The sequence below is a fragment of the Montipora capricornis genome, chromosome 12, assembly GCF_036669925.1.
Source record: "Montipora capricornis isolate CH-2021 chromosome 12, ASM3666992v2, whole genome shotgun sequence".
Taxonomy (NCBI): domain Eukaryota; kingdom Metazoa; phylum Cnidaria; class Anthozoa; order Scleractinia; family Acroporidae; genus Montipora; species Montipora capricornis.
The window spans coordinates 33,387,438-33,409,937 of NC_090894.1; the positions used below are offsets into that span (position 1 = coordinate 33,387,438).

The 22,500-nt window shown below is 39.6% G+C and overlaps 3 protein-coding genes across 5 annotated transcripts in view; 2 read left to right on the forward strand and 1 right to left on the reverse strand.

Moving 5' to 3' along the window:
• LOC138026887 (E3 ubiquitin-protein ligase TRIM9-like) overlaps window positions 1-14,423 on the forward strand; it is a 22,611-nt gene extending 8,188 nt beyond the window's left edge. Inside the window, exons 7-15 of the mRNA XM_068874346.1 lie at window positions 1-63; window positions 2,630-2,941; window positions 3,869-4,162; window positions 5,140-5,328; window positions 6,520-6,864; window positions 7,915-8,220; window positions 9,204-9,392; window positions 12,956-13,165; window positions 13,946-14,423. The exon at window positions 1-63 is cut by the window's left edge and continues 171 nt beyond it. Of these exons, the coding sequence (XP_068730447.1) occupies window positions 1-63; window positions 2,630-2,941; window positions 3,869-4,162; window positions 5,140-5,328; window positions 6,520-6,864; window positions 7,915-8,220; window positions 9,204-9,392; window positions 12,956-13,165; window positions 13,946-14,082 (2,045 nt within the window). The 3' untranslated portion in view covers window positions 14,083-14,423. The remainder of the gene's footprint in view (window positions 64-2,629; window positions 2,942-3,868; window positions 4,163-5,139; window positions 5,329-6,519; window positions 6,865-7,914; window positions 8,221-9,203; window positions 9,393-12,955; window positions 13,166-13,945) is intronic.
• A 1,271-nt stretch (window positions 14,424-15,694) lies between these two features.
• The window catches only part of LOC138027626 (COP9 signalosome complex subunit 2), a 10,195-nt gene continuing 3,389 nt past the window's right edge, over window positions 15,695-22,500 (reverse strand). The window contains exons 1-4 of one of the 3 annotated variants that reach the window (XM_068875178.1): window positions 21,735-21,835; window positions 21,500-21,539; window positions 20,259-20,297; window positions 15,695-17,583 (exon numbers count right to left, since the gene is read on the reverse strand). In XM_068875178.1, coding sequence (XP_068731279.1) covers window positions 16,240-17,571 — 1,332 coding nt within the window. In that variant the 5' untranslated portion in view covers window positions 17,572-17,583; window positions 20,259-20,297; window positions 21,500-21,539; window positions 21,735-21,835 and the 3' untranslated portion in view covers window positions 15,695-16,239. Of the gene's footprint in view, window positions 17,584-20,258; window positions 20,298-21,499; window positions 21,540-21,730; window positions 21,836-22,500 lie in introns of those variants that run through there. The other 2 variants (XM_068875180.1, XM_068875179.1) reach the window with 2 other exon arrangements.
• Window positions 21,852-22,500, forward strand: part of LOC138027625 (F-box/LRR-repeat protein 20-like) — a 2,281-nt gene continuing 1,632 nt past the window's right edge. The window contains exon 1 of the mRNA XM_068875177.1: window positions 21,852-22,500. This exon is cut by the window's right edge and continues 1,632 nt beyond it. Within this exon, the coding sequence (XP_068731278.1) occupies window positions 21,965-22,500 (536 nt within the window). The 5' untranslated portion in view covers window positions 21,852-21,964.

Genomic DNA, 22,500 nt, shown 5'->3' on the forward strand with positions numbered 1-22,500 from the left:
CCAATAGTAATGGATTTATTGCGATTGGTGTGGCAAAGAAATTGGATGATGCAGTGCCAATAGGTGAGACGATGTCACAAGAAACAAATATTAAAATACAATAAAAAACGTTCTCTGGCTAAAAATTTTGAAAAAGAATATAAGCTTTCGGCTGTCGATCTACAGCCTTCCACGGATAAAACGTTGAATGTAAATTAGTGAAATATATACAGAAAAGGCGAGATAAAAATGATAAAAAGAACAGAGTAAAGGTATGAAAAATGGTGGCTATTGTTTAAAAAGAATTTTATACTGATTAGGAATCGGCTTAAAGTTATTGTCAGCATGCTTGGTAGAAGAGGTGTGCCAGGCCTCTAGAGTTTTCCTAACACGAAAAGAGCCTTTGTCGATAACTCGAGAATGATTGAAATCAATGCGATGACCGAAAGACCACGCATGTTTCGCAATGTTTGACCCATTAGCACATGTTTTTACATTCCTAACGTGTTCTTTCTTGCGGGTTTCAAAGCAACGGCCAGTTTCACCTATATAACACTAATCACAATCGGCACAGGGTATTTTATAAACCACGTTGGGTTGGTGTTCAATAGCTGGTCTGAATTTAGGAGAAAGGAATTCTTGTTGTAAAGTCTTGAGGGGCTTATTTACAACTCGGATATCGTGTCTTCGAAGAATTCTTGTTAGAGGTTGCGTAACACCATTGATAAAAGGAAGGACAGCAAAACCGTTAGGGTTCTCTTGAGGCGCAAACCATTTAAAAAACATTCCAACCAATTCTTCAGGTGAAGGGATGGCATGTGTGGGTGGTTTGGAAAATTTCTGCTTTAAGATATTGGAAATAACAAAGGAGGGATAGTTGTTGGCTCGTAGAGCATCAACTGATTGAAGCTAGAGGAATATAGGTTCATTCAAGAGAAAATGAGGGGACAGAGAGGGAGGCTCAGGGCGTTGGCCGGGATATGTTATGTACACGAAAGTTATTTTTAGACGAGCGGAAGTCTTTGTTCTAGCGGAAGACTGTCTTCCGAGACGTCCGCATGCAGTCTTGCCTCGCTCTCAGGTTCTTAGTGAAAAGAGAAAATGACGGCGCACGTGGAAGGCTGATGAATATTTATTTTCTTTCAAACATCGGACCGAGGTAAGCCTGCATGCGGACGTCTCGGAAGACTTCCACTCGTCTAAAAATAACTTTCGTGGACATGACATATCCCAAGGGCTGGACCGGGAGCCTCCTTATCTGTCCCCTCATTTTCTCTTCATTTCATTTCAAATCCACAGTTCAATATGATTCATTTCATACATCAAATACAATTAATTAAACATAACTACGGAACAGTTACTGTTTGTTTCAACAGACTGTCACAATTAAGCAATACGCAAGATAGTTAGATCCGAAATATGGTTTCCTAAAGTCAGGAAAATATTCAGTATTAGTTTCTACAACACAAGGGAATAATTAACAACTATTCACCGAAGTGAAGGTGGTGGATATTTACCGAGCCGCGAAGCAGCAAGGTAAAATATCCACTACTAGCCACCGACAGTGAGATGAATAGTTGTTAGTAGTCTATACTAAAATAATGAGACAGTGAGATAATATAGCACAAAAATTGAGTTTAACTCGTTCATTTTTGCAACGATTACTGACATTACATGAAAGTGCGCACGAACGATTTTTATTCACGAGTTGCGATGCATCGAAAAAAACGAACGAGTGAGCGCAGCGAACGATTGAGTTTTCTTATGCATAACACTTTCCATGGTGTAAAATGTTTTTATTTCATACATACAAAAGGTCTTTTCTTACGGACGGACACATTTCAAAGATTGGAAGTCATTTAAATGCAAGAGCAAACGTTATTAAAAATCCGAGTTACGTGGCGCGATATTAAGTCTCTGTTGACAACTATATTTTATTTTATTATTTGTCTACACATTAATTTGCCGAGATACGTAACTTGTAAAAGAGAGGCAAAGATAATTAATAAGCACTTAATGACTGGCCCCAAGGGAAACAGTGAGTTTTGTTTCCCCTCGACTCCCAATCTCGGGGAAACAAAACTCACTGTTTCCCGTGGGGCCAGTCATTAAGTGTTTCAAGTTGTTTTACCTCCCAACTCAAAATAGAACAATACACGGATTTTTACACGGAATTTGCCGCAGTTTCAAAGGTGCACGACCTGATCACGAACGAGTCGAAAGTTCAAGTCGTTGTTTTCCTAGGGAGTTAGTGAGTTTTGTTCGCCCTAGGGAGTTAGTGAGTTTTGACCCATAACACGTGACACGTGGATAACAACAATATTTATTGTTGTACAGGACTGTCATTTCCTCTTCTATCAAAGCCACAGACGCCTTTGCCTTGTTGCTTCTCCCTTGTTTTTTGAGCCGTTTTTGCTTGGACTGCAGCGTTTTGCGAGTTTACTCAAACGCTAAATCGTTGATGATGCTACCTTGATGATTTTGCGGTTTGGGATATCTTGGCAGTTCTTCCATTTTGCTCAGGTTACAGAAAGCCGAGCACTTGTTTCCATCACAGGCACTGCCCTCCATCGGGCTAATTTGAACCCGGGTTGAACCTAAGTCAGTTTATGCCGTGTGGCCTGATATTTTGTATCTCCGTTCATTCAAGGAAATGATACGAAGTCCTTTGCCTTGCAAATATTTGAGAATGACAACTTATGGTGCGAAAATTCCCACAACAGACTTCAGGTTAAACAGAAAGCAAAGGACATCAAAGGCAGTAATATCGCAGTCCTTCTGGACATGGAGCAACAAACAATGAATATATACTGGAATGGTAGACTACAAACAGATGACAGTCGCCCAAGTGGGCCCTCCCTGGTAGGAATTGTTGGTCCTGTTAAACCAGCTTTCACTGTGTTTGGGAGTACTGTGCAGTTGAGCTTACGGACAGGGTTGAAAAAACCGACGAAATGTTCTGGTAAGAGAAAACCAAATTATACCGATAAGGTTATCATTTTCGTTTTGCAAATGGCACGCGTTCTTGAGAAATGGAGACAAGCTTAATTTGTGTAACAATTGTCTTTCCATCGCAAAGTAGAAAGTTCATATAACGAAGGGTTTTCTATAATTATGCATTTCCAATTTTTTGCTAGTTTTTTGATAGATGTATTCTAAGTTTGTTTAAAACTAATTGAAGTTTTACGCCTTGATTTAAAAAAGAAACCTGTTTATTTTAACTGGAATTTTCCTATTTAATGGCCCGCCATTACTAACTTTAAGATCTTAAGCTTGAGAGAGCTGAATCGAGGAGAAAATGACGTCAAATGCTCACTAGTTTAAGAATGCAATGCGTGTGTATGCAGCAGAATTAATATGCAGCACGGGAGTTTTGGGCTTTCAGACTTTTAAACTCGCGTTTTGCATATATAATAAGCTGTATAGTGAACCTTTGACGTCACTTTTCCCTGGATCCAACCCTCTGAGGTCCAAACGGTCAGTTTTGAAAGTGTGAAATGGTGGACCGTGAAAAACAAAACTTATCATCATTATTATACGGAAACATTGTATTACACATACCAAGGACGCAATAATGCCCTTCTATGTTTTTGATCCAATGTTCTTGTCAGTTTTTGTTGTAGTCTTGATGATGAGTAAATGCAAACATGTTTATTTTGTACACCGGGGATACGATACGAAATTGATATGGATCAGTTTCCATTTCGTTTGATAGCTTACTTGCTTTCTACGACTGGCAATCTTGCTGTGCGGTTGTAAAATCTTCGCTTAGCCTAAGTCTAAAACGCCCATATTTTTTTTAAAAGATCCATGTAAGCTGTGATGAAAGCATCCCCTTTCAAAGGAAGTTTATGATTCAGCCACTGTTATGCATGGCGTTTTTTCGTAGGACCTCCTGTAATTCACCTTGATGAATGTACCGTCGAGAATACCAAGATCAACCTTGCCTGGTCTCCCCCGGAAAATGGCAACGTAGACAGCTACATTGTAGAGATTGACTCTTTGGATCGGGAGGGGGACATACACCAGGAACGGAATTTTAGTAAAGTCTATCAGGGACCGCGCACAAAATACACGGTCAGAGGACTGGATTATAATGTTACGGTTCTTGCGCGTGTCAAGGCGCTGAATACCGCTGGAGAGAGTGAACTAAGCGATGAGGTATCGCTGTCAACGGAAAGAGGTACATGAATAGTGATAGTACTGAGACACGATGATGTCGAGAATTGATTTATCATGCATAAAAATTCTACCAAAGAGCGAAAAATCTCCCTCTGATAATGTTGCGAATTTTAATATCGACTCCGCTTACAAAATTGGAAAAAAGTGCCCTTCAGCATGTTCTATGACGTTACATCTGTATTGTCGTAGTTAATAGAGGGGACTGGTTTGGAAACTCGGCAAACATCAAAGGAGCAAACAAAGATGCCAAGATTTAGGTTGGAAAGTCCACGACTGTGCACAATCTTTTGTTTTGCGCTCATACACTATGCACGAATTACGTAACCGACACGTTTCTATTGGTTAGTTCCTCAGTACGGAGTAAACAGCTATTGTGTTTTGTGCATTGTCAAGGCCAAAAAAGCGAACAATAAAAAACCTACGACAAAGAAATTTGTTGGGTTTCATAACCATTCCCCTCTATTAACTATGGTATTGTCTGTGGGGATGACGTCACTGTTGCACGTATCAAAACTACTGTGATCTGCTGTCTCTAGGTATACCAAACTGAGCAACAGCAAAAAAGCCGCATGTTTGAGGCCAACTAAAATTGAAAGATTGACATGATCATGTTGTAGCTCCGTGTGTTATGATTCATATTCTGTCTTTTTATTCGGCACCAAGTGGAAGGGACGTTATTGGTAACCGGCGGCACTTTATTATTATTGGAATTAAAAGAGAAATTTAGCATCAAGTTTACGGAAAACGACAGGAGTCAAGCTGGAATTTTTTTGCCAAAACTCAAAGAAGTACGATTAATCAGTTCACTCCCATCTTTTGCCTCAGCTGTTATCAACAGATATCGAGCGATTTACCAAAAAAGGGAGTCAAGTAAGCGCAAGAAAATTTCAAGCTGCTATATCGAGCAGAAGCTTAACCGTAAACCCGTTGCTAAACCTCTCTTATATTACAACCACAAATTTCTTCCCTTTAATTTAGGTGTGATTTTCAAGTTGGACAAGGATTCCTTGCATGAATCTCTTCGTTTATCTCGGGATGATCTCACAGTAAAACAGACAGACGTGATACACGCAAATGCGTATGGAACAGCATTCCTTGTTGATGGCTGCCATTTTTGGATGGTAAACATTGACAGCTTCAAAGGAGAGAACGCCTTTATTGCTGTTGGTAAATGATTTCATGTTGATATTCTCTTATAACTCTTAAAAGATCCTACACCCAAAATGTAAAATGCGAAGCAGAAAACCGTGATACCAACATCTGGTGATATGATGTCTCGCAAAAAAACGAAGCTCGGTACCAGTCGTTCTCTGCAATAGTAAGCGAGGTTACCTAAAGCGGAAGCGCGGAAATCATATGACTAAGAATAAGGGTCCATTTACCCAAAAGTAAGAATCTGGGATCAGGTTCGGTCCCATCAGCGTAAAAAAAGTATCTATTTTTAATCCAAGTTTTGCGTGAAAATAAACAAGAGACTAAATTTTGCACCCAATTCAAATCTCCCGGGGTTAAGATTCTTTGTGTATTGTGTTTGCACTATAATGTAGCATTGGCATTTAAATGATATTAAAATGCCTGTAATAAAAAGTTTTATTGTCAAAGGGTTTGAATTGGGTACAATCTGAGTTAGCCATTTGGTCTATTGTTTATTTTCCCGCAAAACCTCATTCTCATTCCCAGAGGCCGCGATTCTTTCGGTCAGCACCAACAATAACAACCTCTGGCTGGTTCCGAAATACACGCAGTCCCTGTGTGGGTCTTTTTTAGTAACCGTTGATTGCTACTAATTGTTTCAAATTTCTGAGATTGCGCAGACGAGCCGGAAGTCCGTGATTCGCGGACTTCCTGGCTCGGAACCAGCCAGAGTGCGTTATTCTTGGTGCTGACCAAAAGAATCGCGGCCTCTGAGGACGAGACCGGCAGAACTTGGTTGTTAAAAATAGACACTTTCCTGACGCTGATAGGGATTAGGCCAATCTGGGTAAATCTTACTCTTGGCTGATGGCTTCTTGCTGAGATTAAATTAAATGACGCAAAACAAAATTGCAGTTCGGTTAAGAGAACTTCGGCCAATCGTGGCGCAGGCGATCGAATGATCCAATCTCTGTGCAAATCAAATGCATGCAGCCCCAGGACCTTCACGGGAAAACGCAAGTGAAATGATCAGATTGCCTGAGAATGGAACATATATTTTTAAGCTTATCGCTATGTGCAACAGAACAAAATAAAAGCGATCTCTGCGTTGTCTTTATACCTGCTCAATTAAAAACCACAAGATTCACCAGTATTTATACTCTACTAGAAGCAAGATAAATGTAGTACTGTCTGCACCTTTACTTTTCTCGATTCACCTCTAAGGTGTTGCCAAGAAAATCTCCCAAGACTCAATTCTGGGTAATAATTCCAGCTCGTACGCGCTTCAAGTGTTTGAAGGTGCAACAGCTCGGACCGAAAACACCAAGCACAAGATACAGATCAAGAGAAAGGCAAAAGACTTGAAAGAAAGCAGCTTTGGAGTTTTACTGGACTTAAAAAACCAGTTCCTTAACATTTACCTTGACGGCGAGCTTCAAACAGATATCGGTCGTCCCAAGGGTCCTACTTTCAAGGGGCTGAGCGGTGAGATGTGTGCGGGTCTGTGCCTTTATGGTTCCAAGGTGGAGATGAGTATAGCCACTGGAATAGCAACACCTTTAGCGCCAGGTAAACATATTTAGGACTGCATTTTTTTAAAAATGCCGCATAAATGGTATTTATATTGCTATTGCTATAAATATTGCTATTGCTGATCACCCTTACTTGCAGTCGAGGACTGAATTGCGAAGGGCGCGGCTCACGACATCGGGCTGAAAGCATACAAAGGCGCCTCTGGCTGCCGCTATACAGTCCATGTTTGATGTCGGAGCACAGCACCACAGCTAGATGTTAATTAGCTGTGAGTCGATTTTGATGAGGGAGGAAAACCGGAGTGCCCGGAGAAAAACCCTCGAGTCAGGTTGAGATCGACTGAAACTCAGCCCACATTCTACAATAAGTTTTAAAACTGTAGCCCTTTTGCCGGTACGGACGTTGCCTGTCCCAGGCTCAGAGTTGGTGGGAACGATCGAAAAAAAAATCTGGATCTAGGAAAAAGCGTGCGCGAGAAAAAATCCCTTAGAGTACTGGGACGACTTCCCTCTCCTCAGTACTCTTTCTCGCGCACACTATTTCCGGAATATTGTTTTGCTCGTCCCCACCAATTAAGTAGTACGAACAGAGGACAGGGACGGTTTCAGAGGGATTATGAAGATGATCCTCAGACATTGAATAAGGCAAGGGGCAACAATCGCCTGAACACGTGCATCCACAATTTTCTTTTGGGGTACATATGTTTTTTTAGTAATTACGAGTCTTCGCACAATTCCATCACCGAATTAAGTCCTCGTTACCTTTTAGTCCACAAAGTAGTTTTATCATACTTGGATAATCTATTGTACATCGTTTTTTAAATGGATTCCAGGAATTGGAAATTTGAAATCCGAGTTAAATCTCAGTGAATAAAATAGGATTCCTGGATTCCACTAGTCAATCAGAACTTTCTGATTAGGGTATCCCGATTACCTTAGAGATCACACGTTACCGCAGGCAACTTTCTGTCCAGCTGCCACTTAAGATCCAAATACCTTGACCAAATACAAACACCAGCATTTATACGAGCTTTATCTCAAATTCTTTATAGCACCGTATTATTTTTTCATTCTTTACTGAACTCAGACCAGCCAGTGTTCAACAAAGCCAGGTGCAAAGTCAATAACACTACAGCGTTGCTTGGCTGGCTTCCTCCAAACACCAAGAGCTGCGTGGATTTTTACGTACTTGAGGTGGACATAGTAAAGACCTCCGATTTTGAGGGACGAAGAAAGAAAGATCGCAAGTTTAAACGGCTTTACGATGGCCCCGCGCGAGAGTACGCATTGTACAGTGTTCCTTACAGCGTGAAGATCATTTCGCGTGTCTTTGGTGTTAACCCCACCGGAGAAGGGAGCCCGAGCGAGGAACTTGTCATGTCCACTCCAAAAGGTATTAAATTTGCAAGAAATTCGTTTAACATTCCCACTAATTGCAAGGAAGTTGCCTGATCAAGTCACTAGATAAAGGTACCGGGTAAAATTGTGAATATGGCGGCATTCTTTAGTGACTATCCCAACCTGGTTGTCAGAAGTTGTTGTTCTTTTCCGCTTCATTATTCAGCCGTTACTCGGTGAGTCACAACCACAAGCGCAGAGCGCCTCGTGGTTTTGGCTTCGTCCAAATTAAACGCCAAGGGTTGTGTTGGCTTCTATACGAAAAAACAGACCCGGATACTTAAATTATCTCTGCTGTCACTAACGGAGAAAATTTCATTTTATATATTGGATACCAAGTCAGAAATAAACGCTAAGGTACCATCGACATTTATATTTAGCCGTGCTTATGCAATATAGAGAGGATATCACGCTGCCCTGTAACATTCGGCAGTGTTATGAACCGTCCTTTTTGACTAGAGATATAAGGGGAGGCCAGGAGCTCGTAGGGAGGCCCAATATATTACAACAAATAGAGCATAATTCATCCTTCCAATTGAGAATATCAATCGGGTATTTTACATGATAGAGTACAGTACTGGGTCGGAGCAGCTGTAGTTATTACATAAACCTTCAATTATGCACGATAATGTTTAAAACAGTGCAGTTAATGGGGCCCTGTTTCTGTAACGTCAATATAAATGCATAAAATTGGAGTAAAATTCCTTAAGACACATTCTATAATACGCCTAAATTAAAGATCAAGTGTAAGAATATAGAACAAACAACACATACAACTGACGTAAGTAGAAAAATACAGGAAAAATGTACAAAATCGTGGTCCCTGAAGTCTATTGCAGAAATTGACGAGGCATGAAAGTTGAATTTTTTTTTTAAAGGCTCTCACTACGTTTCAATTTAAATGGTAATGATTTGCAGCTCGCGTCCACAAGTGAACGATCGCTGACTAAGGTGTTATTCCATTATGCCCTTTTACAGGATTGTACTTCCAGTTGGATGCAACATCAGCAAATCATGACTTGGAACTTTCTAACGAGAACTGTACAGTGAGTCTAAAGAGTCCCATGTACACATTTATTCTTGGCAATGTCAAGTTAGATTCTGCCTGCCATTATTGGAGAGTACATGTGGATGAATTCAACTCTCATAACAAGCTCTCCATCATTGGTAAGTTCACGGCAAGTGAAGTGGCTGACTAATCAACGGTCAGCAATGGATATTCTCAAGTACAAGGCTTAGTCCTGTCCCGAGACTCCCTCTTACTCCGCCCTGAAAATGGGCCTGGAACCCAGGCGGGAAAAGAGAGAGTCCTGAATTACTTGCAGGCGCATGCTCGAAATGAGCCAATCATATTGCATTAGATGTCAGGCTGGATATGTAAATAAAGAGAACCTTGAAACTCCGACAAAAATTACTGTGTGATTTGCAGTGTCAGGAAAGGGAACATCCAAATTATGCCTCGTCTTGACCAAACGAGGAGAAAAAACCCCGATCGCAGTGATGTTGGAAAATTATTGCCGAATAAATGTAACGACTGAGAGAGAAGATCGCAATAAATCGATGCAAAGGCTGAACTAGTAAATATAGCATAGGATTTCACTAAGCGACAAAACAGCTCGGAGTCAGAATTTCATATTATCTGCAGCACTTTACCTTCAACAATGAGTTTCAGAAGGAAAGTGCTTTTAAGTAGCAACAATAAAAGCAAGGTGACACACACTTTTAAGTGGCATTTTTCATCCTTATTAATTAATATGCACGAACAAATTTTGACCAGAAAAATAAGATCGTGACAATTAACGTCCGAATAATCGATGTTTGACTGTGCGTATATATGTATAAATTTAATAGGAACATTATTACTTCATCATTGCGTTAAACACAAACTGGTATGTAAAGAAACAAATAGTCCAGGTTGTGATTCAATTTCGTTTAACTTTTTATCCAACTTTATCAGGAATAATGCTCAGTTTTCTGTCATGCAGTTGTCTTTTAGTTTTTCCGGTATAAAAATCATTGCAGTCTCAACAGGTAGCTCTACATAAAACCTTACCCATTTGGCCACAGCCCTAAGTCGTTGTAAGGAAAGAAAGATTTAATTCAACGAGTGCTTTGAAAAATTATTCTAACGAAAAATTAATAGTCTGAGTAAATTACTCTACTCTAATTACTCAAAAAAAAATACTCTGTTTGTCACCGGTGTTTGTGTATTATTCCTGATAAAACTGAGAGTATTGAAACTTTTTACCCGACTGTTTTAGGTTGGGTATCAAAACAATTTGTCCGCGATTTTGAAAAAAAATTGGTAGGCCTAAACTCCTGAAACAATCACAGTTTCACAATTATTACTGTCCAACTCAAATATTTGTCCACTAGATCAGTGCAGTTATCACATAACTAGATCGACAGAATTAATGAACAATAAATAATGAACAATAAACAAGAGTTCCAGCAGGAGATTTATTAGTCTTCGTTAAGCGATTCACATCCACAACCGACAGTATATTTGTAAGTTTCAAGGCGTATCAGGAGAGCAATTAAATCAAAATTTGATATTTTTTTTCTTCGCCAGCATCATGCAGCAGTTCAGTTGGGTTTCAGGCACGAAGTTCCATACTTTCGTATGTCATCCATCTGATCTTCCACGATTAGGACTCACCATAAGAAGGACTGATTTACAATTAACATCGGACTCGGATCGAAGAAAATCGCAAACATATTAAAGGAACAACCATGTAGCAAACAGACTTGCCAAATCCTGTTGCAGGTTTAACAAAACCATCATTACTGGTAACGACTGTATGAATAGCTTTCAGTTGTTCCGCCTTAGGCACAAAGGTAAAGTGGCATTTCTTAAACGCGAAATCAATTGCCTCCAGAAACTTGGCGTTATGATTTCCTTTCACATTATCCCCATTTATCCAGTGTAAAAGCACTCGGAATAAACTGTGCCCAAATAAGGGATCTTTTTCCAAATATGGTTTTTTTCCCCAGTTTTGGGGGGGAAAATGGCGTCATTCCGGGCATGCGCCTGCAAGTAATTCAGGACTCTCTCTTTTCCCGCCTGGGTTCCAGGCCCATTTTCAGGGCGGGGCAAGAGGGAGTCTCGGAACAGGACTAGTACAAGGCTGTGCGCATGTGTCACGGGTTCCTAAAAAGGTGTATAGACCTTACTCATAAATGGCGGTCACATTAATAATTATTTTGTCCAAGTGCAAATTAGCCTACCAAGCCTCATTTTAGAGCAAGAATTCTTTTCAATTCACTGTATGGTATCGAGGCTTGGTAGGCTAATTTGCACTTGGACAAAAGAATTATAAATTGACCTCCATTTGTGAATAAGGTCTATTGTATTTGTATAACAGATATTTGGCCAGTGCAGTCTCCTTTTGGAAGATTCGATATTTCTTACGATTAAAACACCTTTTGCTTCAAGTCATGGACTTTACGACGAGGTTTTTAATGCTTGTTTTTCAGACCAGAGAACTCTTAACGGAATTATAAAAGAACGCCTCACGAAGCCCAACGTTTTCGCCGCTTCCTTCCGTGGAAGGACAATGTATTTCACTTTCGTTCCTGATAAGTTCTATGGAGGAATGTTATAAACCTATTTTGGGGATATAGAGAACCAACGAAGAAGATGGAATAAACATCGCTTACGAGCCATTGTAGTTTAGATAGATAATATCATATTTTTTATTGTAGTTGAGTATCCTACTAGATCACGGAGGGTCGTGGATTCGAATTGCATCTGGGGCTCGGATTTTTCCGAGTTCTCAGTGGGTTCAATTGTAAAACCTTTCATTTATTGTAGCTGATTTCTCTTACCTAATCTGTGATTGCTACACGGAGGTGAATCTCGAGGAAAATATCCCACCCCCAGTGGTTGTTAAAATAGCAACCCTGGTAACTCATAATTGCACAATAAAGACAATAGCCGGTAAAGTGCGAAGCCAGCAGGGCCAATCTTTGACAAGTCTTTGACAAAATTATTGCCCCAAGGAAAGCAAAGAAACATTAATTATAAAATTAAAGAGCAGTTTAAAATGCTAACGAAAGAGAGAACTGACAATACGCTTTGAGTATGCGACCCACGCAAACCATCATCAGTCAACGTAACGTTTTGTAGGGTTTATATGGGAATTAATGAAGGATAGGAGCAATTTTCAAAACTAGCCCAGAACTCCTCAAATCGACACAAGAACACAAGGTGCAGTAAAATAAGTCACTTTATTTTATTTGGGTTCGTCAATGTAAACTAGAATTACTGAGCCGATTTTTTTCGGCAATTCATGTTTTCCATATAAAATAAAACGTACTTGTGCGCAATTTTTTATGCAAGGGCCAGCTGAACAAATAGAAGTGCCGGATCGTGGGAGATCTAACTAGCAAATATTCAGTTGTAGACTAAAAACAAAATAATAATGCAAGGCTGACTGTACCTCTGTGAGGACATATATTTTTGTTTAACCTATAAACCCTACAAATCGTTACGTTGACTGACCAATCGAATTATGAGTTTGGGTCGCCAGTGAAAATACTAAGGAATCCCTAGAAAAGGAAGACGGATTTGACAATCATTACTCTTTCAAGCTCATACGAGGGCCCACAGAAGGAAGTCGAAAAATATTAGACCAAGGTGGGAACCTGATGTGATTTGTCTAAAAACCTGTTGACAACTTTCACCTCAGACTTATCAAGGGTATTTACAATCTATCGTTCTTACACAGGCGTAGGTATCGCTCGTCAGGTCATAGAGGATCCCATTTTAGGAGAAGATACAGATTCTTTTGCTGTGCAAATCAACGAACATCCAAATGCGTCATGCTCAAACACCAGGAACCGACTTCAAATCAAAAGGTCATCTAAGGAACTGACCCATGCTAATATTGGAGTGCTCCTAAATTTGGATGAACACTTCTTAAACCTGTATCTTAACGGTGAGTGAAACGCGATTTGCTTATAAAAGTTCCAGTGTTCATAAAGAGAACGGATGGATACGGATGTATAGGTTAGGGAATGTTGCCCGAAAGCTTGATTTTTCGAAAGAACACGCAACCTTGATTTTGCAGTTTCAATTCCTCTTTAAAGCCAATACGAAAACTCTACTAGAAACGAAATTCATTTCTTGGTTTAACTATATGCTTATATTACCTCATGAAACTGCTTTCTGGCGAAAATGGTTTCGGTGGGGTTAGAGCGACTTTCGTATGACCCTGAAAAGTGTTTAGTTCGCAGTTTGTTTCACGGAACAATCACGGTTTGGCAACATTAAATATATTCCCGCCAAGTAACTCCTATTACTGCATTCCAAATGACGTCAAAGCGAAATGCCGATTGCTTTCCAGAAATTTCCATGAAGTTGCATCCTCGTTCTCTCAGCCAATGAAAATTCAAGCTCGTTTGTTTTTGTTCGATAAGCCAATTAAATGTTTTGCATAGGCCACTTCGGAAAATGCCATAATACTCTTTGTTTATCCCCCAAAATTTTGCATAAGCATTGTTTTTGTTTTCTCTTGGGACCATTGTAAGTCCCAAGAGAAACTGGAAACAATGCTTATGCAAAATATTGGGGGGACAAACAAAGAGTTTATGGTATTTTCCGAAGTGGCCAATTTTTGTTTACGTTCTGTTTTTACGTTTATTTTTCAAGGTCATATAAAAGTCGCTCTATTTTCTGTTTGCGGCAATTTGTTTATCCACTTTTCTCTCTCATCAAGGCAAGCTCCTGACAGATCAATCCAGACCAAATGGACCAACATTTGTGGGGATATCTGGAGAGTTCTTCCCAGCTCTGAGTTTGTACGGAACTAATGTGAAGTTGACAGTGCATACGGGAGAATCATATGACATCTAAATTAAATGACATATTTCTTCAGTTGAATATCCCACATACGTACCCTAATTGTTATGCTTAATAATCGATTGTTTTAGTATGATTTCAAAAGGAGAAGATCATCGAAAATTGAGAGCAATTGGAATGCCTTAATGAATGAGTGACTTTTCATCGGACATTCCAGATTCACGCTAGATTTCTTCTGGCTAATACATCAAGCTGGCAAACACTGAGTGATGTAGCCTTGTTTAGGTATTACTTCGGATATCACCATATCTTTACTTACACTCAGATTTTAGAGTAGCTTGGTGTTTCTGTTTAACTCTGAGCTTAACGACCCACCCGACCTTGACAGGGACGGACTGGCCAGCCATTAAAAAAAGTAGGGGGGGGGGGGGGGGTTGTGCACCTTAGTAACTTTCAACGCCATCGGTTTGGAAGGCAAGTATCGCTGGGGTGATCTCTGAAGGAGGTCCCAATTTTGCCATTAAAACGCCATTTTCAGTTCAGCATTCCTGAGACCTGAAAAGCGTTGTGAAGGCATGAAACAAAATCTGGAAAGAAAAAAAAAATACGAGTCAAAGGGGGAGGGGGGAGGTGCAAACGGTTTTAACATCGCTGTTCAACAAAATCGAAGCAAATGCTGAAGCTGTTTGCGCGGGACTTCAAAGTGTTTAAAATTTGCCTTTACAACCATTCAACATTTTTTTGTTATCGTGAATATTATTTGAATCCATTTGCCCCAATTGCCCCCCATTTTCAGCATTGTTTGGTTGCGCTTGCGCACTAATCGGTCTCTCAATGACAAATTTATATCCGTATTCATAGTAACAAATTCAATTCACACCATTTGCCCACCCCACCAGTGAACATTTACCCTGGGTGCCAGAGCAATAGGCCATTTCCGAGTTCAAGTCTGCCTCCTCTTCAAAGCGAGTCTAAGTGCGAAGTTTTTGTAATGGTAATTTGTTCTACTTTACATATGAATGAAAACGAATTTTCATAACAAAAACTTCGCACCTAGACTCGCTTTGAAGATGAACTCGGAAATGGGCTATTGTTTTCATTTTTTACCTGTCTTTGGCTCTTTGCCTTCCAGACCTTGGAAAAAAGATTCCTCTGGCACCCAGGGTAATCAACATCGCTCAACAAAATCCAACGAATGTTGAAGCAGTTTGTTAAACAAAATTTAACAGTAAAAGACGTCTTTGCATCAATGAAGACCAACGAACAATGTTGTAGTCTTTTAACCAATGGCCATTGAAGCAGCCAAGGATGAAGGGGATAGAAATGGATTGAAACTTGAAAAAAAAATGGCCAATCTCTTCAAGTTTGCAGACGTTGGAAGTCGCCAAAAGTTAAATACAAATAGCTTTGTGCCATATTGTATTTCGTATGATCTCTGTGAGTTGTCAGGAATGTGTGAACTAGAGTACTCATTTAGATTTTTACCCAGCTTTCATCGAAAACAGTAAATTTAGCATGACAGTGCGGCGAATTAGCAAACTTTACACCTTATATTAAAACCGTTTTTTTTTCGCAGTTGTTCAAGCGCAGATTTTTCCCGCTGTTTCTACGCGCTCTCACACGCCTTAAACGTGACTCCTTTCAACAATTCACATAATGCAGTATCTTGCATTACTCATTTAATGAACAGATAAAAACAAAGCGTAATCTAACATGTTTGATTACCGGTATTACTGATTACCAAATTATGAATGTCAAAAATTCAAACTCAACTCGGCATTGTAATTTACAGGAAGTATTTATATTTGAGAAGTCTAAACACCGTGATTGGTCCATAGCAAAAGAACATTTTGTGTAACATTCTTCAGTGTCGACAGTTTCCCTAAGTTTCACAGTAAAATTACTGCTTCACATGCAATAATTAACTTGATTTGATTTCTCATTTCCAAGCTCTTGATACTACTCTTGCAATGTTTTGTTAATAAATTCATTGAGCAAAGGCATACATACATTGTACAGGCATTACATGCAAACGTTTGGTGTTGACACAAACATCACAATCACTCAAAACATCAAACTTTCCAGGAACAAAATATGTCCAATGGTTTCTCGTTTTTTCTACTTTTTTATTGCTGTATTTGAAACTGGCATTACGAATAACTGCTTTTCGGCACATTTTGCATCCTCTGTACAAACTACTGCTGTTAGAGTCTACGCAATCTTGTTCACAACTGCAGTATGAAGAGTGTTCAACTGAGTGGTCCACCTATCTAAGCCTGTAAATCTGTCAACACTCTGTGTTGTTCTGTTGAGTTCCAAAAGCTGGTTGACTTGATCAATGCGGCCATGAATAGTATTGTCAAGAATGCAGGATACAAGAAGACTTTCCACCTCTTCTGTATCAATATTCAGCTCCTTTGATATAAATGGAATGTGAATCCTGGTGTATGGCTTGATCAACTTTATAAGGACCTGCGTTCGAATGTTCCGTAACAAATCCTCAATGTGCTCCCGTATGAATGGATCATCCATAATATTCTTCCGATTGGTTTTCAGAATCTTTTCAAATTCATTTATGTCATCATTCTGATAAGCACTGACAAGGTTTGTCATAGCCAGGATCTCCGGATCGTTTTTGTAAGGTTTTGCTTCTTGAGAATCAAATGGATTAATCCCAGACTTCATGAGCATGTTAGCCAACACAAGATACTTTAAGCAAGTTGTCCGTCTACTGCTGCCAGATTCGTCGTAATTTTTAAAAGCTTCAAAGAAATCAGTGTGTGCCTTTTCATAATCCCCTTCTCGCAAGTGCATCTTTCCACCGCATTCCCTGATGACCCCCATGATCAATGGATGCGGGATGGCAGACTTTATGTGAAGGGACTGTTCATACAAAGCTTTCAGCTTCTTATTGTTTTTCTGAGCTGTGTACATCTGTATCTCTAAAGCATATATTTCAAGGAGTTGAGTACCTTTCTTCAAGTCATCTTCTCCCTCATCAGTCTGACACGACTGGTGCAGCTGTTTCAGGATCTTTGCTAGTTTGGTGAACTCTGCTCTGTCAAAGTACAGTTTCCCAAGCTTAGTGTTGGTCTTGAACCACAGTCTATCATTCTTAGCATCTTTCAGTGCCTCTAGAGTTGTTTCGTAAAAATTCTGCAGCAGTTCCATCTGTTTTGAGGTAGAAATGTAATCCAGAATAGAATTGATCGACTTCTCAGAGTGGTTTCGTGTCACGGCACTCTTGATGTAAGTCAGTAACTGCTGGTATCTGGTCATCATCTCCTCATAATTTCCAAGTTTGAAGTTTATCTTGATCATCTGTTTAAGAGCTTTAAAGCCCCACTCTCCCTTTTCTGTCTCAAGGTCCAATACTTTCTGGAAGCTCTGCAAGGAAGAGTTAGGGTCATCTTCCTTTAGGGCTTTGGAGTTGTAGTATTGGTTTTCTAAGTCAACATCAGGTTCGGAGGCACTGTCTTCTGAGTACTCCAAGTCATACTCTTCTTCATCGTCACACATAAAGTCATCATCCATGTCAGACATTGTGGTTTACAACTGAAAGAAAAACATTTTGGTTTCCATAAAAGTGAAGGAGAGAAATATTAATTATGCAACACAGTAAATGAATAATAATTGCAAAAATGCATCAAGTAATTTTTTTGGACATGTATGACAAAAATGGTTCCTAAGTGAGAATGTTGTGAAAGTTTTTGTTTCTGTACTCCATTGTGGAGTACAAATTTCAGGGACACTACCAGTCACCACTGCAAAAACATTCCGTTGCCTCTTGGTATTTGCAATAGACCCGGTTTATCAGAGTTAAAAACAGGTTATGAGCTGCCAGTTCTTGTCAGGGGTTTCATTTTCTATTTTCGTGAGACAGTACTTCAGGAGTTTGTTAGCTAAATTGTAGCACAGTGGCAGATAATTATATTTAATGGAGAGTTTTAGGGTTTCTTCTACATTCATCCCACAATTTCCCCTGACCGGAAGCTCATGACTGCGTTGTCAGGATTTATCGGCCACAGTAGCAGTATCCTTGCATGAGCTTTAATACTAGTCTGCGGTTTTAGTGCTCTACTATCTTTGTGGTGTAAATGCACCTGAGCTCAAAAACACAATGTAAGTGCAGGCTTGTCACAACCTTTGCTGTCTATGAAAGTTTGTAGCTGTGTTTGAACTCAGCTGCCTCCAGGGTGAGTGGCCATGAAACTCAGGTTTACAAGTGCAGTGGTCTATAGTTGCACTAAGCAGTCTTCTAGTATTCACAATAATTTTGGGACCTGTTTTGTGTTGCATGGTCCAAATTAAGTTTTTGAGTGGGTGCTTAAATTTTACTTTAATTGCCTGGTGATAAAATCTCGTTTCCAGAAACATCTTGTAAAATTAGGAACATTGAAAGTTCTCACAAAGTCAGTCAATGTTACAAATCACCAATATTTTAGTTAAAGGCTCTTACTGACTCCATGTACTATTCAAGGAAATTACGCCAAAGTTTTCAAAGATAAATGAATGTGGCACTGCCCACAAGAATGTGCATTTCTAAAGAGCCCACAATAACATCAGTCAGAGAAAACTACTCTTTACTAACAGGACGACTGAAAAAAACAACAATTTGACTTACAATTGTTCAAGCATTAACATAGAAAAGGCTGCTGTGGCTGTCATTTTACATAAAGATTTTCCTTCAGCATCATACGAAGCAGATTTCCCAAGAGGATAAAATGTTGGCTAGGTAAAACATTTATAAACATGTCGAGCTTTAAAGAGAAAACCAGTAATCCTTACCCAGTTTTTCAAAACAGACTGGACTTAGTCTCATTTGCCAATGCCTGCTGGTCACAAGCTTCGAAATTCTGGTTCAATTCCCCTTAATTTTTAGGCATGCTGGCAACCAGCTGGTCACAATTTAGAACTCAAGGTTCTCAGCTTCCTCATCTCAACTTACGCCGTGGATCTGTTTTTCTCTCAACTATCTTATACCTCATCCCAAGAAAGAAAGACACTGTTTTCTTGAAGCTTAATCAGGAATGGGATGGTGGCTCAATCGTCAATACAACCAATGCAATGCAAGATAACCTGCACATTTGAATCACTAGGTAATATTCTTTTTCATTGCCACTCATTTTTTTGAGCACCTTGATCCTTGACATCCAGCAAGCCTCTTCAATGCTTTAAATCGCAAGAATATTCACAAAACCGCCTGCTAAGCAGGCTAAATCATTCTGGACCACATGCAAAACTTCAGCTAATCTGAGCAAAACTGAATTTTGTCACTGGCTACCGTAAAGACTCGTGTATAAGCAGCACCCCCAACTTTCAAGCATGATTTTGGAAAAAATAAGAACTCCAAAAAAGCACTCTTGTAAAAAAAAGATGGTCAAGTGTCAAGTGTCAAGTGAAGTTGTGATCTTCGCACACAGTTGAAATGAAAACGATAGAATTTGCAAAAAAAAAAGTGCAGGAGAACGATGCAAAACATTTGCTTGGTAACCAAGCAGTCACTTAACGAGGGAAGTCTGGACATGGAAACGTTCACTTTCGCATCAGCTGTGCATGGATATCATGTTTATCAAGATGTATGGAAGCCATCGATCAGAGAAAGATGCAATGAAACAGCCAGCTATTTGCCTTGCGAGTTCTCCCAAATAGGGTGGTATTTTCTTGCAGGTCGTGGAGAAATCATTGTAAGGAGCTGTGCAGAGGAATGGAGATTCCATGCCAGATGAAGTTAAACTACTCAAACAAAGTGCAAATAAACGCTTGAAAGAACTACTTACGAGCAAGATTAGGGTTTAGAACCTGAAGATGCGAACAAACGGCTCCTTGGGAGCCACCACTTCTAACCACCGAAAGCAGTGATCAACAACAGGTTTCAATGTCTAACCTTTAGTTACTGATGGTTTTCAGTTCAATTTGTGACCCCTACAAGCTAGTTTACGCCAAACGCAATGGTCTCGTGTATAAGTCGCACCCACGATTTTTGGCCCAAAACTTAAGCAAAAAGCTGCGGCTTATACACGAGTCTTTACGGTATTTATACACCAGCCTTAAATTAAAGTATTCCAAGTGGCTTCACAGAGGAGGTAATTTTTATCAGTCTGTCCTCAAAAGGACAAAAGTTTGGGTTACCTAAATTTAGAAATGGCAAACCATAGCAGCACTTTAATACAACAAAATATGGAAGAAAACAATTTCAAGTATAAATAAGGCATGTAAAGTACACTTACTGAAGGTCACTTCTTTGGAAAAATGTGAAGCTTTTTAACCTGAAATCAACGTATGTGTTTCAATAGGTTGCTGAATGTTGTCGACATAAACACTCAGAGTAAATACTCTCAAGTCAGATCATGCACTTCAACATCTGGTTTCTGTCCCGAAAGATGGTTGAATTAATTTATGCACCTCATCATTCAAGACAAATAAAACAAGTTACTTTTGTTGACATTGAAGGGAAAGAGAAGTAAAATAAACTAACTGTCTAAATGCATCAGCAACCAGTCAAGGTTTTTGGCATGACAACAGGCACTCTTTTTGAAAAAGCTGATGACCATTACTTGAGTCTATGTGTTTATTTTAAAATGGTTAGCATTGATTGAGAATTATTCAGCACCTATATAATTCAAAGAAAATATAGTTTTGGATGGATCTTGATGCTTTTAAACCCTTTTATCTCTGAAGCAGCCCTAATTGACAAGTAAAGTCATCTGGCTTTAGACAGAGTAAAATCTTTAAGTGCCACTCTTAGAGGGAAGGTTAAAAGGGGACACGTTGTTGAAGAGAACATAGTTCTCATGGGGACCTAGATCTTGTTGAACAGTTTACCTCTGAAGATGGCCTGATTGACGAGCAAAATTGTTTCATGTAAAGTCCCACAGTTCCTCAGCCAAAAGTGAGGCTTGTAGATTTTATATAGGTTTTACTCTGGCTCATGCAGGACGACTTTACTTCCCGCCTGAAGGTGCTTTAGGTTTGAATGGGTTTAAAAGGGGACGTAGTTTTGGGGTGGACCTTGATGTTGTTAAGTATCTTTGAAATTTAAAAGCATCCATTATCTTGTGTTGTTAGGATAGTGAAAAGATTGTAGTTTTTTGTGACACAAGAGAACCAGTTTCGAGTCAAGGTTTTTCATTAGAGAGAATACCAGACTGCCTGTCATTTAGGAATTTCAAAACCTTGACTAGCTGCCAGTCAAATAGGCACAGCAAAGGATCAAATGGAGAGATGAACAGTACAAACATCAGATTTAAGATTGAAGTGGAATTGGCATCATCAAAAAATAGTTAAGTTTTAACAAATTATGAAAACACAAATTGGTGGGTGATTTGATGGTGAATGAAAAATTATGAAATGAATACACTGTAGGAAGAGACCGCAAAGGACAGTGGGAAATGAGCGTTTTGCTAAACCCTGGTCGCCATTTTAACGCAAAATACACAAATTCGTAGAAATTGACTTTGCACGAACTCACCGAGAGTTAAACAGAAGAGGAAGCCATCACACCTGAAATTCTAAAAAGAACACTCCTTATAAGTCGTGATAAGACAACTTCTTCCCTCACAAAAACCTCTCAAATGTTTATAGTCTCAGATAACGGCACTTCAACACGTAACAATTCTGTCCCGAAAGATGGTTGATAAATGCGTTTCATCACATTCAAACCATGCACAGTGCAAACTAGGGCTTCAAAATAACGACTTACGTACAATTCAAAGATCAATTTGTTTGACAGACGAAAAAATTGTGACTGTGAGCATTTTCCTGCTCGGCAACCCTCCTTCCAACGGATCGATCCATGAGGAGATGGCGAGAGGAGGAGTGGGAGCGAACGTGAAGACGAGGTACCGCGCAAGAGAGGCCAAGAACAATGCGCGGGAAAATCAATGAATAAAAACCGAAACAAAAAAATCAGTCACACAACAAAGAGATCGAGATCATGGCGACTTTCGCCTCGCTACCTGACTCCGTTATCATTCAAATTTTTTCTTATTTGGACTATCCTCTAATCGTTCGAAGTACGAGAGTTTGCACAAGGTGGCATCGTCTCTGTTACGATCCAAGTTTGTGGAAAAATGTTTACATCCGAGAGAAACATGCTTCAAGGATAAAAGGTGACACGATCAAAAGACTCATCCCTCAGAAGAGTAATATGATTTCAAGCGTTACTTTGACGAATTGTACCGGTGTTAAAAATGATACGCTGGTGCATGTTTCGTACAACTGTCCCAAGCTGAAAAAGATTGTTCTGACTGGCTGTAATTTCATCACGGACGCTGGTATTTTTGCCTTGGCGCGCAATTGTAACGTTCTCGAGACGGTGTGGATTCCTTCCAAGAACATTTCAGAGACTGCTGTTATAAACTTGGTGAAAAACAACCCTAAAGTAAGAGAGTTGTACGCTTATTCTATAGCTGTCACACAAAATACTATAAACGCCATTTCAACTGGATGCCCCGAGCTTGAAACATTAAT